Below are 14,472 nucleotides of genomic sequence, written 5' to 3'. Positions count from 1 at the left end.
ATGACTTGGTAATAAATCCATAACTAAGCCTAACGACGCGCATTCTTATTATGGTGGCAGCAAAGTCTATGCGGCTGCATTTCTCTTGCTGAAGTCCTGCGACAAACTTTTGCAAAATATTTTGATTCAATCCTTACAATAGTTCATCCGAAAATGCATTAACCGCAACCGTACCTCACCTGGAAACAAAGCCAAACTGACGATCAATCAGGATAGAAACTTAATAAGACCGTAAGACACAGTGTGAAAAAGATGATTCCCCAAGACCTTAGCCATGACAGCGAGGTATATAAATATTAATAATAATAAATATTCCCATAGGCATTTCGTGGCCTCAGACTGTATGCTTCTTTCTAATCAGACACACAGAAATATATGTGGGCTTGCAAAAAATAGGTTGAATTTCGTAACAGGATTATCACATTTACGTTGCACGAGTTTAAAGTGTGGGTCACATTCTCATGGACACCTTTGAAGGCCCTTATGTTATATGACTGGGAGAAAAAAGTGTGTACAGAAAAAAATAATAAAAAATATCGCGAACGGAGTGATTTTTGAGGTATTAGTGGAAGTTCACGCAATATTAATGTTATCACTGCGTTTCACTGGTTACTGTCCGCAACAAGAGAAGCAAACCTGCTGATATTTAGAGCGAAGCCAGTGACCCAGACTTTGGCATTACATTAAGCGGGCTTACTATAATTCCACTTGTTTGTATTTTGTTGCCGTGTTGTGTTAACACTTCAATTTTTTGTGTTTTGCTTTAACAGTTAACGTAAACAGAATTCTCGTGGAAAATGTTGTTCGCACGCAGCCTGTGCTTAAGTTTTTTAGTTCCTTGTTGCTGTCTGTACGCGTGCAGCGTATCACGCCAGTGAAGTATAAATAGAAAAAATCGTCTGGACCTTTGCAATAAATATCGACGTTTGCAATGAATATCGAGGGCACCTCGCAGCTCCGAAAAGACGAAACAACTCGATTACTCAGAATATGCCCCTTCTGATTCTCATAAATGTCACGACGAGCGAGAACCATAAAAAAAGCAGGTCATTTTTTTTCTGTGAAACCATATACATGATAAAACTACATAAATTATTCTACTTATGCAACCTTGGACAACCCTTTGTATAAAGTACCGCTTAAGCACACCAGCCAAATTCTCTTCCCTGATTCAATCAAAATAAAGTCCTGAGATACTGGTAGTTTGCTATATTTTGATAAATAATTGCCGAAATCTATAATCCTGAACGTGACGCATGCATTCGCAATCTGGAGTCCCAGAAAAACGAACAGGCCTTTCTCATTACATTAACACTGGCTCAAAACTCGGGTTTTGTTTAGGTTGGATAAAGAAAATTTTCCTGTTTTCGGTATTTTTATTAGTGAGTGTCAACTCTGTAGTATTTGCTCAGTTTTCATATTCTGAAGTCGACGGTTCCTGACTGCGCTAAACTGGACATATACTAGTGGTCTTTTATAGATACTTTCTTAATTGCTACAAAAAAATTGAGTGAAGTTTCGCTCCGACCTTCGTGGTCACTCCACGTCGTGCATTGCTCGATGAGCCAAAGCCATACGATGAAGCGTTGGGCGTCATACTTATTCTGACTGTTCACATTTGCTTTCACTAGCCTGAGGTGTAGTAAGAAATCTACTACACTGGGGCACGAACTTTGGGAAGCTTTCTACAAGATGCTTTCCCTAAATTTCTGCAGGTGGCTGCTTTTCAACCAGAAATCGATAAATGCATGACGAATACCGCCACTGATGATATCAAGGTGAGCTGTATCTCAACTGTATTTGTATTTCTGTATTTCAACTTTGAAACCCATGGTGGGTGGCGTTTCAGCTGTGTTAGTAAAGAGAGCGTCTGTCGGCTAGCTTTTTGCACAGGCTGCAGCTTACCCGCTATCATCGATCTCAGTGGTCAATGAGTGCCGTTGGCGTTTCGTAAAATCGAGATGGTTTAGAAGTATAGTCCGTCCAGTATGCCTACAATGTTTTTGAGCTTAGGCAACGTGCGACCATCCCCTATAAAACTCTTCGCCCGCGATGCTACAATAATTAGTGGCCGTACCCTAATCGCCGTAGAGGGAAACATGCAGCCGGCCAAATTTTTAGCTGGCGTGCGCGACGACCACTCTTTTTATCCTCCTGCGCTTTTCGACGAAGTAAAGTTGTGGAAAGCTCTATTAGGCATGGGCTTAGTGAGCCCATGATTAGCTGTGATATCTTCGCAAGTTTCCTCTGTCATAAGCTGCAGGAGCACGAAGAACGCGGCCATCACGCAGGCCAGCTAAACATTTGGCCAAGTTACCGTATGCATCCTCCCAGAAATAAAGGTAATCCTTTGCATTTTGTAAATTCAGGAAAAAAGTATGCGCAGAAATACGTTACTTGCAAACAAGCTCAGGCCTTCACGAATATTTGCTGCTAGGCTCGGTTGGGAACCATTCTTCATCACCATCATCACCACCTGCCTGGCTACACCCACTGCAGGACAAAGGTCTCTTCGATGTCTCTCCAATTAACCCTGTATTTTGCAAGCTGCGCCAACCGTATCCCCGCAAACGAGTTAGTAGATAGCGTACAGCAACTTCGTCGGATAAGTAACTGCATAGCATAACAACTACAGAATGTCTACATGTTCTAGAAGCAAGCGTTTCTAACGGTGTGGTGAGAAGTAGCAGTCTCAATAGAGACTGATAGTCGCCGTCAAGCTTAAAAAGCTGCAGTAAACTACGTAAACGGTAGGAAAGAAACTACACGCTCATACCTGTGAAAATTTGCGGCAAGCAGAAGGGGTTGAAATTGACTAGGTCCAGCATCATTATCACCATCAGCCTGACTGCACCCACTGCAGGTCAAAGGCCTCTCCCATGTCTCTCCAATAAATCCTGTTCTTTGCCAGCGGCACCCACCCTAGGCCTACAAACTTCCTAATCTCATCCGCCCACCTCACCTTCTGTGCCCCCTATTACGCTCTACTTCTGTTGGAATCCACTCGCTTACATTTAAGGACCAGCGGTTATCTTGCCTTCGCATAACATGCCCTGCACAAGCCCATTTCTTTCTCTTGATTTCGACTAGGATGTCATTAACCCGCGTTTGTTCCCTCACCCACTGTGCCCCTTTCGGTCTCTTAACGTTACACCAATCATCTTTCGTTCCATGGCTCTCTGCGTTGTCCTTAACTTAAGCTGAACCTTTTTCGTTAGCCTCCATGTTTCTGCCTCGTAGTCGAGAACTGGTAAAATACAGCTGTTTTACACTTTTCTTTAGAGGGATATTGGTAAACTGCCAGTCATGATCTGAGAGAACCTATGCCATATGCGCTCCACCCCATTCTTATTTTTTAGTTATTTCCATCATGATCCGGATCAATGATCACTATCGACCATAATTAGGCATCGCTGTTGACAAACATTGTCTACTGCGATTAAGAGCATGGATAAGGGCAGAGGCTATATATGTCACCTGCGATTAAGAGCATGGATAAGAGGAGAGGCTATATAAACGCTCTTCCTAGAATAAATCCTGTTGAAAGTGCAGCGCTCGTCCTGTTCTCTTACTCGGCCATGTTGCCATTTGCACTCTCATGTCTTTTCACGAATACGCAACAACAAGCCCAGCTGCAAGTACTTCTTAATAAACATATCATTTTTATGTAACACAGCTTGCTTCAATTTTATCAAATAGAAAGGCATCTGCTCAGGCGCTCAGTTCAGATGCCATGCCTGGAGCTGTAAGCTGTTCTGAGAGCCATACCTTATGGCAATGTTTTTTTGCGTGTGTTTGTGGAGGGAGGGTGAGCGTTTGTTTGGGAGAGAAAGGTTAGAAATAGTAGTCAGATTCCTAGCAAACAGTCGGCGCTAGGTGATATACCACACGGTTCAATTTTTGCCCGAAAATAATTTCCAAGTCCGCGTCATGCAACGAGCTATTCACAAAAATAAAGATATATGTGGACGCACAGCGGAATATCAATGCCCCGCAGAAAAAAAATGTCCTGACTTTCAGGCAATATTAGGCGATAGTAAAAGATCTGAATATCCAACATATATTCAAAATCCGGAAACCGCTAACTTTCAGTTTTTAAAACTATTGACCGCGGACTGTGTACCGGAAATGACGTCATACTTATATGCCAGCATTTAGTCACGGGGCCAACATCTTCAAAGGACGATTTCACGTAGCGCTGCAGTTACACAAGAACGAACGAGCGCGCAGCACCGTCCCTTCCTGAAGACCATGAACTCCGGCGCCCGTCGTAGTGTGATGACGTCAAGGAGGAGCAGAGAGGCCTTGCCTAGTCTAGAGGGTGTTGGCTGATATCGCTTGCAGCTTCCCTTTATGATTCCAGCCACCTCATCCTGAGTTCTTTCGACTGTACTCCTGGGTTCTCGAATGATCGCCACCACTCCTGCATTCTTCACAGCCTTGATAAGAATAATCCCTTGTTATTCTTAAATCCTGTCGTTGTGTCAAGTGGCTGCCGAGGCGGATTCACTCTACTGCCATCGACAGGCGAGAGTATGGGTCGCTATCGCCGTCGCCTATTTTGCGTTAGTTTCGATATTCCCGCCAACTCATACGCGGTAATTAAGCTGCAAATTTAGGCCTCTTTGCTGGTTAACAGGTAATAAAATTTAAGGCTTGTCGCGCTGCAGAGCAAATGTCAACAATATTCCTTAGAATTCGGCAAATTTTATATATACCTTAGGTAGCTTTTAGATAAATAGAAAAGCAGCGCTCTTCCAGCGGTGCCTACAGCTCCCGCACGCACGGGCTGCGCATGCCTGTTTCGTATTCCCTCCGACTGCGGTGTCCAGCTCGTTCCCTGCGACTTCTCAGCACTATCGCCAGAATAAAACCGTGCGACAGGCTTCTTATCATTTTAAATGGCTGCCGGCTGAAGCAGGCTCGCAGAGAGAATAACATTGTCTGTCATGCTGGACGCAGAGACTCCTGGCGTTTCGCATGGCCCACATCGCACTCGGGGACATCATCACCAAGGAGGCAATACAGGTGGGCTTAGCCGTATCTGACCTCCGAGTTTCGTGTTAATTGTATGCCGTTCATTGCAGAGACATGTCAGCGAGAATATGTTCACGGACGCCACCCCATATGACGCCACCCTTGATCTGTTTGGTCCGGTAAGAACCACTTTTCATAGTCGTGGCCACCTTTAGATACCGGCCGATTACGAAGCTGCTGGATTGTTTGTAAATAAAATGCTTATTCTGCCGAGGCCAACTTCTGCGCTCTTAGAATAGAACAGCGCTCACTGTAGGAGGCGGCTTTAAGGTAACGGAAACAAACATTAATGCTCGAAAGGAAGGTCTCATCAAAGATAGGATGAAATATGTTGTAAGTTCCTGTTTACATTTTCTTAATATCGTGGATTCTCTTGACTACAAAGCTTAAATTAACCAAGAAGCTGTGAATGGGCAGATGGTGGGAATCGCAAGTTGGACTTGCTTCGAAGTTGATCGACCTTTTGATCTTCTGACGTGTGCGAAGACGATCATCACTTTTACCGGTCACTATCTTGGTATCCTCCTACATGGCAGTCATAACAGAAAACACATGGCGCCATGATTACCCAGCCTCTTTGCCAAACAAATGAGGGAGAAGTCTGTAGCAGACCCTAAACTCCTAGGCGTTCACTTGACCACAGAAAGGTCGCAGTGTCCGACGTGGAGCATCCGCACAGCGTGAGCCTGCCCTTATGTGATGATGTGAGCCTCGACGGGGAGCGGCGTAAAAGGCGGCCGCACACAGATTCATGTCAGTTGAGCGGCGTTACGCCCGCAAGCGCGACTCTTGTAAGCGTAGATGGTGGTGCTTTGACAAAGAGAGAAGGGGGACACGCCTACGGGCATTCTGGCAAGCCATTCTAGAGGCTCAATAGTGCAGCTATCGGTCGTATGATTGGTCCATCGTCGGGGTGCGCCGCGAGTGCTGAAGGCGCGGTAATGTGCGAGCTTTATTCGCGCGCGTTAAGTATCACTTTACACAAGCAAAGCTGAAAAAGAACGTGAAGTGCGAGATCAAGAGTGCAGTGTTTGCCAAGTGCCCGTTAATGGCTCCTCATTCTTCATACGGAAATGTACTTATTGCATGCTTTATTTCACACACGAAGCTGACATAGGCGCGCTACGAAAGTAGCATACGGAAGTAGGTAGGCTGGTTCCGCTTTGTCGCAGGTTTTTTATGGAGTTAGGCTGTAAATAGTTCTCATGTAATGGCCAAGGCATCTGCAGGCACTCCAAATAGACAAAGCTCACAAAAGGGCAAGGTGTAATTTATCGCAGTGTAGTCCTTCCAAGGTCAGTTGTGCGAGATGCCCATTTGTGACAGTTTTTGGAACTGCGCGCAAACGTTTTGCTTCTTTTTCATGTATGCTTCAAAGCTAGTGGTTTATGACAGACCACAGAAGATACCACTAAACCTTCCACACAGATCATGCGCTCCCCACTTCCAGGGACACGAGTACACCGGCCACAATACCGCTACATCTCCTCATTCTGCAGTTGCGAAAGTGACGTACATGATAGCTTGACAAGCGAGTTTCACGGATCCCAGAAACACTGCCTGGGATCAGCAGTTACAAACTGCATGGAAGAAATACACCAACTACATTTCCATTCTCCCATTGATCTCAAGATAAGGGATGTCAGTGCAGGGTTAATCACGTCATGGTTACAACGTAAAGGCTTTGGACCTCGGTAGAAGCACACAGCATTGCATTCTGCGCTGAAACGAACAAAAAAAATACGTTCTGCGAAAGCCGTCCCCCTCGCCAGCAGCATTCGAGCCAGCGTAATAAACATGTCACTCTCTCCCGAATTAGATGTATGTTACGATACCAATATCTGCGCGTTCATGTGCCAGGTGTTTCACGGATGAGGATCACTAAGTTGTAAATTTATGCATTTTGAAGTAAAGAGAAGCTTTTTGGGGCTTAGTAATACTGTCAAGTCAAGTTTATTTCAGCTTTTGTCTTACAAAAACTGTGGGTGACGAAAAAAAAGCGGTTTGCAATGACCGCTTGACAAGCTTCGTCACTCGTAGAAGTTGGCAACATTAGCAGACAGTTACACATGAGAGTCATTATACATTGTTAGACATTGTTAGAGAAAGAAGAAAAAAAAAGAGAAATGACAGGTAAGAACATTCAACAGAGTAGCAAAATACAACCTAGTCAATGAACAGTTCCCTAAGTGCAGAAGAAGTCATTTTTGTTAAATTGCTATAGAGAGGGGTGTTCAAACATTTCGGAAGAATATATTTTAACATCGCAGAACCGTAGTTCGTTCTGCATCTGGGTATTGCAAACATTCCATGGTGTCTAGTTTCATAGGGTGTGGCATATGGTGCAAGAGGAACAATGCGGCTCAAAAAAGGGTCATTTCGTGCCGTGATTTTTTTATAAAAGCAGGCAAACCTGTAGTCAAAAAGCTTATTAACCGGAATAATTTTATATCTTTGTCTTATGGGGCGAGTCGGGGCGTCAAAGGAAGCATTTGTAATGATCCGTAGCATTTTTTTCTGCAGTGTAAAAAGTTTTTGTATATTTGACACAGTAGTATTTCCCCATACCAAGTAACAATTACCTATATATGACAAGGAGAAAGCGTAATAAAGCTCGAGCTTCGTTTTCACGGGCAAAATATGTTTATTACGAGTGATGATACCTATGAATTCAGACAGGGTGATGCATATCTTGCTAATGTCAGTATTCCATGACATTGTGGGAGTAAAATCTATGCCAAGGGAGGTGAATGCCTCGACGTATTGTAGTTCTGTGCCGCTGAGAAGGATTGGTGGAGGATTCGCGCCTACCTTGCCCTTGGAATGAAATATTATTGCCTTTGTTTTATCTCGGTTTACTGATAATGAATTCAATGAAGACCATTCCCTCAAGTTATCCAGTGCTGTGTTCGCGGTGTCTGTCAGTTGTTTCATATCTGCGGAGGAGCAGAATAAACTGGTGTCGTCAGCATAAATAATATATTTTATCTCTTTGCTTATGTTTATTATGTAGTTTACATATATATTAAAAAGTATAGAACCTAGAAGACTTCCCTGGAGCACACCGTTTGAAATTTGTAGAACTTCAGAATGGCAATTATTGATGGAAACATATTGTGATCGCGAGCAGATGTATGATTTGAAAAGATTAAGTGCATGACCGCGTATTCCGTAATGTTCAAGCTTTACAAACAGAGTATAATAATTAAGCGTATCAAATGCCTTACGAAAGTCTACAAAAATTCCTAATGTAAGCTTCTGGGATTCAATATTGCTTAATATATACTCCTTTTGATCCAGTAATGCCTGTTCTGTTGATCTATGCTTGGTGAACCCGTACTGGCAGTCATTAATAACAGAGTGTTTTTGTAGGAAATTATGAACACGGAAATGAATCACACTTTCAAGCCCCTTAGAGAACAAGGGCAAAACGGATATTGGCCTATAATTACTTACGTTATTTCTGTCACCCTTTTTAAAAATTACGACCACCCTGGCAAGTTTCATGGCAACAGGAAAACTGCCGGTGAACGTGCTGGTGAACGTCAAAAAACAGGCGAATCATTTCAACAAGCAAAGTAATTAACTAATATTAGTAATTTTGAACTGTTACCGATGGGCACCTGACTCAATTGGAGCTTTGTAGATGGCCGTATTGTAATAGCGATATCATTTTTTAGAATTTCGAAAACGCGATTTCTGTCGCCGCTGTGGCTCGACAAAATATGGCTACATCGTGCCAAAATACCTGCGCTTTCGAAAGGCATGCAGATCAATGTAACCCTTCCAGTGCACGTAACTAGTCGAAATAGCCAAGCTTTGTCGAGTCATAGCGCTCAAGTTACTCGGGTGTCCAAATTATAAAATCCGACATGGTTATCATGAAAGGCCCGCTACAACGTCTAATTTCCACCGGGTGCCTATCTGTAATAGTTGAAGAAAGGTATTTGAATTTACATAATGCCTCTTCTACTTAAATGATTAGAGTGTGTCTTGACGACCGCCATCACTGGTATTAGTATGCCACAAAAAGCTTCTTTAGCTCGAAACGCCTTTAGCTCAAAACGCAGAACATTGCATTGTTTACAAAGCAGCAGAGTGTGAACTTAAAAACGTCACCTAGCTGCTGGAAGGAACGTTTGTACCATTTCCGTCACCCTTGATACGCGGAAAAGCTTCCTAGGCTATTAAAGCCTTTATTATTGTGTGCAAATTGGGTATAATAAATTCGTAAATAGCCGTAGCATACCATAAATTAGACGTTGAGCAAAGGTCTCTCTAAATGGCAGAGGACGTCAAAGGGCATCACCGCGACAAGTAAACAGTTGACAATGCTTATGCACCCTACCGTGCACCTCCTAGCTCCCTTCCTAATGTAGCCATAATATTTATCACTGACAGTTTCTACACGCCGAAAAACACCACCTCGCATCTGTGAGCACCCAGCGCTTTCAGTCACTAGCGCCGGTTAGCATTCTCCGAAAATTTGCAAATATCGTTACTTTGTCGTATTCAATGAGGCGCTCACTTCATTACCGTACTGCTTTTACGCGTACATGTTAGTGTTATGGTTTCAGCGTGAGAACGCTGGCCGCGTCTACCCATAAAATCCACCAGAACACAAGGCATTAAAGGCCGCCACGGTGGCTTAGCACCAATGGTGTTCGGCAGCTTTGTATAAAGATGACGTATGCAATTCCAGGCCGCAGCGGCGACATTTCGAATGAGGCAAAATGCAAAAATGTTCGTATGCTATGCGATTTCAGCGTACGTTAAAAGAACCCCTTGTGGTCTAAATTAATTCACAGCCGTCCACAACCGCGTCTTTCATAACTCATACGCAGATTTGGGACATTAAGCCTTACATTGCGTAAATTTCTCACATGTGCCGAGTACTCTAGGAAGAAATTAAATCTAATCTGTTCTCTAATCTACTGTTCTGCTTGAGTGACACTAGTTTGTTCGTCCCTAATGTTGTCGATCTCGATGTCAGTGCTACGTTAAGCATCATCAGGGGACATTAGTTGCAAGAGGCGACCGGTGGACTAAAGCTACAAAAACTCACAGGTGGCCAGTTTTATGGGGACATTTTCAGCGTTAGCTGCATCGTTGCTTCAGGAGCGTGACTTGAGGTTTCCATGAATTTGTCACATACGCTTCAGGCGACAGGCTCAACTGTGTCGGACTTCATTTTCAGTCATTTTTATATGCTCTGCCACATCAGCTTCCCGAGGGAAGTGAAACTATGCTAAGCGACTCTAAGGAATTTGCGGAGGAAAGCGAGGGAGCTGTTTTGGTTAGTAGCACGGTGGATTGGGCTAGTTGGTTGCTATTCATAATGCGTTCAAGATTAGCAGCATAAATAAAACACACACACAAGACAAATGAGCAAACAAGCGCCGCACAGTCCTGTGTTTTTTGTTCCTTGCCTTCTGTGTGCCTTTTATTTTTGCTGCGAATCTTGTCTGTTTGGTTAGGGAGTGAAGAAAATCTTTTGATTAAGAGACTTGGAATATAGACAAATCACCATAGTGATAACTGTCACTGCCTCAAATCGAGAGGAAGTAATAAGGCGTAATATAGAGTTAAATAAGCGCTGCTCGTCATCACTGGAACCTAGAAAAGCGCATTGTGACTAGAGTTTTTCTTCCAGGCCTTGCCCATGGAGAATCTTCAGGCATTCATGGCGGCTGGCTTCCAAACGGTCAAGCTGGTGAGGACATTCGGGGCAGAAAAGACGCTGACATGGAAGGAGCCGTAAGTGCCCAAGTGTGTCTGCTTGTAACACATTCAAGCTAGCGCCACAGTAGGGGGTGGATTATTAATGCGAAAGCATTTCTAGACTATGTCGACGGGGTCGCGTCACCAAAGCGTGTCAACAAATTGTGCCCGCAGCGATTCTGACATTCCGAGAAGAGGTAGTATTAACGAATGATTGTGATCGATAGAGGATGATGGAAGGATGATGCGCAAAATATTGGGCGTCAATAGGATGAGTAGTTGATTCGAGCCAATACTGTTGAAAAACGTCGAAATAGCGCAGACGTCGATATAGTGACTGGATGGGAAAACAGCCATGGATGGCAAAATAGTGAAAAAATAGGCAAAGAAGTTAAAATAAAGTTTGAAATGGATTTAAATGTGTTTTATGAGTGATAATTAAACGAAAAAAGTTTGACATAGACTGATTAGCTAATTAATTAGAAGCAAACGTTAATGTACTAAAAGAGGGGCAAAGAGAGGCGACGAGTGTCGAGGAGGCGACAATGCTTTCACATTGCTCCATTGCAGGTAGCCGCAGTGATCTCTAACATTTTTGCTCTCGCGCAAATCGGCACCACTATTTGCAACCGATTAGTGTGTTCGACAAATGTTAGCGTTGCGCTTGCCTCATATTCCGCGCTGTTTTACGTCTAACACCGATATTAGATGTTTATTCCGCTGAAACTTTCTCCAAAGAGCGACATTCCACCTGAGCGGCAAATAGAAGTGTCTGCGCACTCGCCGGAGAGGTAGGCGGAAAAGTTTGTAGAGAACACGTCCTGGAAGTTTGTGTGACTTTTAATGTGCGACACAAAACAGGACTTCATTTTCCACACAGAAAATTTGCGAGAAACGTGGCTGGATGGCAGTCCTACTACCTGCACTTGTATGCGGCATCAGAACTCCGAGAACTTGTAACGTGCGTCTCTCGAAGTGTTTAGTGGAAAATTCTGCTGTTTCTGCTGCCCAAGCTTTGTGTGATCGAATGAAAGAAAGCCGGGTATCTTAACACATGTACTCATAATAAGGGCGATTCAGGGAACCTCTCCGCGTAACTAGAGCACAGCTGCCTTTTATTTGTGGCGCTTGCGTGAAAATGGTTTTATCCTCAATCATAATCACCCTAAAACGTCCATTACAAGAGAAATTGCTCTCTCATATCCCTTCAATTAATCCGGTCTTACCCCATAGCCTATATACATAGCCTTCATAAATTGCGAGAAACCATTCGACTCGGCCTAAACCTCAGTAGTGATGGAGGCATTACAGAACCAGGTTGTAGGAGGCATTGGTTATAAAACCCGCTTAATATTAGCACCTGCGCCGATGCCATAGACATCAACAGCGAAAGTGAAAAAATCTCAATAACGAAAGGTGTCATCAGGGAGACTCCATCGCTCTAGTTCTACTCAGGGCATGGTTAGGAGAGGTATTCAGAGATCTGTGTAGTGAAGAGCAGGCGATGAAAGTTAAGGAAGAATACCTTAGCAATATGCTGTTCGCTGCTGACACTGCGCCGCAGAGTAACTCAGGGCATGATTTGTAAAGCACAACATAGGACTTAGGCAAAGCAGAACGATCATTGAGTGTTAAACTTAATCAGCAGAAAACCAAAGCATTTTATATAGTCTCAAAAGTAAACTGCAGATTATCGTACGTACACAATCATTAGAGGCGATGCAGTGCCAAAGGAAGGATCACGAGGTTGAATTAACTTGGAGACTACCTCACCGGCTAACCTAAGTAGATGTGTTTCCTTGCCACTTCCAATGCTTCGAGGTTGGTCGTAAGCTGTTGTGTTCCTTACCAGACTTTCAAACATTACTTTAAATATATTCATATTAATTTTATGCCCCCCTTTCTGCCTTTTACTACTTAAATCTACAATCATACTTCCCAATTGGGCTCCTGAATTACTTAGTAAAGTAACGTCATCATGAAATCAGAGATTGCTGAGGTGTTCTCCACTGTCTTTTACCCCGAACTTTTTCCTACCATGTTCTCTTAAATACCACACCGGAAGCACGCAGCGAATTGTAATGGACAGTTGTATCTCCTATTATGACATGTGCCCCTGTTATTATCTTAGTACCTTCCTGTGAAGGACTGTAGTCACTGTGAAACCTCAATAAATATTTCCAGTGCCTTTAGATATGCCTCTCGTACGCTCATGTGCACCCGTATTATACCTTTTCTTTGACCCCTAATTATTTTAAGTAAAAAAAAAGTTCTATATTTTTCATATGCTTTGTTGCGAATCAAGTAAAAGTTTTAACAGAAATGTATTTCTGAATTTTTATTTCTTTTATGATATGTACGCATATTAGATATTAGACGAAAGCATAGAGCCTTCACCGGAGTAATAACTCAACGCCGTTCAGCGTCGTTAGGAAAAATCTCTAAATTCTGGCGGGCAGTGACGTCATGAGAGTTCATAAATAGCATTGGATTCACAGAGTGACGTCATCAATGACATCACCCCCGCAGAGAAATCTCATTGACTGGAGGGACGTAACGTCATAAACACATCAGTGACGTTATCAGTCCGAAAGTGACGCCATCACACTGGAGAATGCACATTGGCCACAGGGAAGTGAGGTCACCGGAACAGGCTCGTCTGTATGAAGCCTCCACCGGTAAGCCATACCGGGTGGTGCACAGGAAGAACTGGGGAACAGGTTGCTCAGGAAGAGCAACCTGGGTCTCGCAAGCCCCCCCCCGTACCTTCCAGCAAAGGCTTAAACAGCTTCTAATGTTATACTATTGTCGACACATAAAGAAACTAAGTGTCCTTGTGTTTATTTTAGCCCTCTGTTGCGCACATGATAGCCTCGCCCGCTCAGGTTTCATAAGACTTAACCTCCAGAATGTCTAAAGCAATTCGGCTTGTGCAACCCCACGATTTGCTAAGAAAGTCGCAAGAGATAGATATTTAGAATTGCAGTGCGATTTGGGTATTCTTTTTAACACGCTCTGCCGAGCTGAATTTATTTATGATCTTCATGGCGTATTTTAAATAGGTATGCACAAGTGGTGCGGCATAGGGAATGAGCTTGGAGCACCGACCAGGCTAATGAGTGCGCACACGGAGGCTGCAAGTCATTCCAACTTTCTTATAATAACGCCACTGTGCGTAAAATTTTTCGCGAGGGGATTTTCTGCAGACCGTCATCTGCCTTTTGACTTTGAACACTTAATTGAATAGTTCTCTTTTGAATTGAGTTTCATGACCAAATGATATTTTCGGGACTCTAACTTGTCTTCCTTGTTACAGGAAGGAAATCCCAGTGCTAGTCGCCACTAACGCCATCAGCAGCGCTCTGAAGCTCAAGACACCTGACGGCTTCATTGTGACCTGGCTGGATGCTTCTAATCGTAAGAATCACAATCGTTCCTCTAATCCTGGCAACACTTACAGGGGCTACGATGACTCCATTCTTTTAGTATTAAGCAGGTAGCTGCGCCTGCTCTCGGTCCCGCAGTTGTCACAGATAAGGAAGCCGGCGGAACTGCAGCTGATGGCATATGCACTGTGATTTCCTAAAAACACTTCGTGAAATTATGCTGTGCGCTCAATGCTGCCTGCGTGGATACTGTTTTTTATCTAATAACGGGACTTGCGAAAGATGCTTACTGCTCCTTTTGCCACAACCGGCACATTGCAGTAAATGA

General features: G+C 43.6%; 1 protein-coding gene across 1 annotated transcript in view; it reads left to right on the top strand.

Annotated features, from left to right (window-relative positions):
• LOC144129753 (uncharacterized) overlaps nt 1-14,472 on the top strand; it is a 96,332-nt gene that overhangs the window by 30,210 nt on the left and 51,650 nt on the right. The window contains exons 7-11 of the mRNA XM_077663832.1: nt 1,716-1,778; nt 4,963-5,028; nt 5,088-5,156; nt 10,691-10,794; nt 14,075-14,175. Coding sequence (XP_077519958.1) covers nt 1,716-1,778; nt 4,963-5,028; nt 5,088-5,156; nt 10,691-10,794; nt 14,075-14,175 — 403 coding nt within the window. The remainder of the gene's footprint in view (nt 1-1,715; nt 1,779-4,962; nt 5,029-5,087; nt 5,157-10,690; nt 10,795-14,074; nt 14,176-14,472) is intronic.

The sequence above is a fragment of the Amblyomma americanum genome, chromosome 4, assembly GCF_052857255.1.
Source record: "Amblyomma americanum isolate KBUSLIRL-KWMA chromosome 4, ASM5285725v1, whole genome shotgun sequence".
Lineage (NCBI taxonomy): Eukaryota > Metazoa > Arthropoda > Arachnida > Ixodida > Ixodidae > Amblyomma > Amblyomma americanum.
Note: the sequence above shows the minus strand (reverse complement) of the source record. Positions and strands in the feature narration are given on the sequence as shown.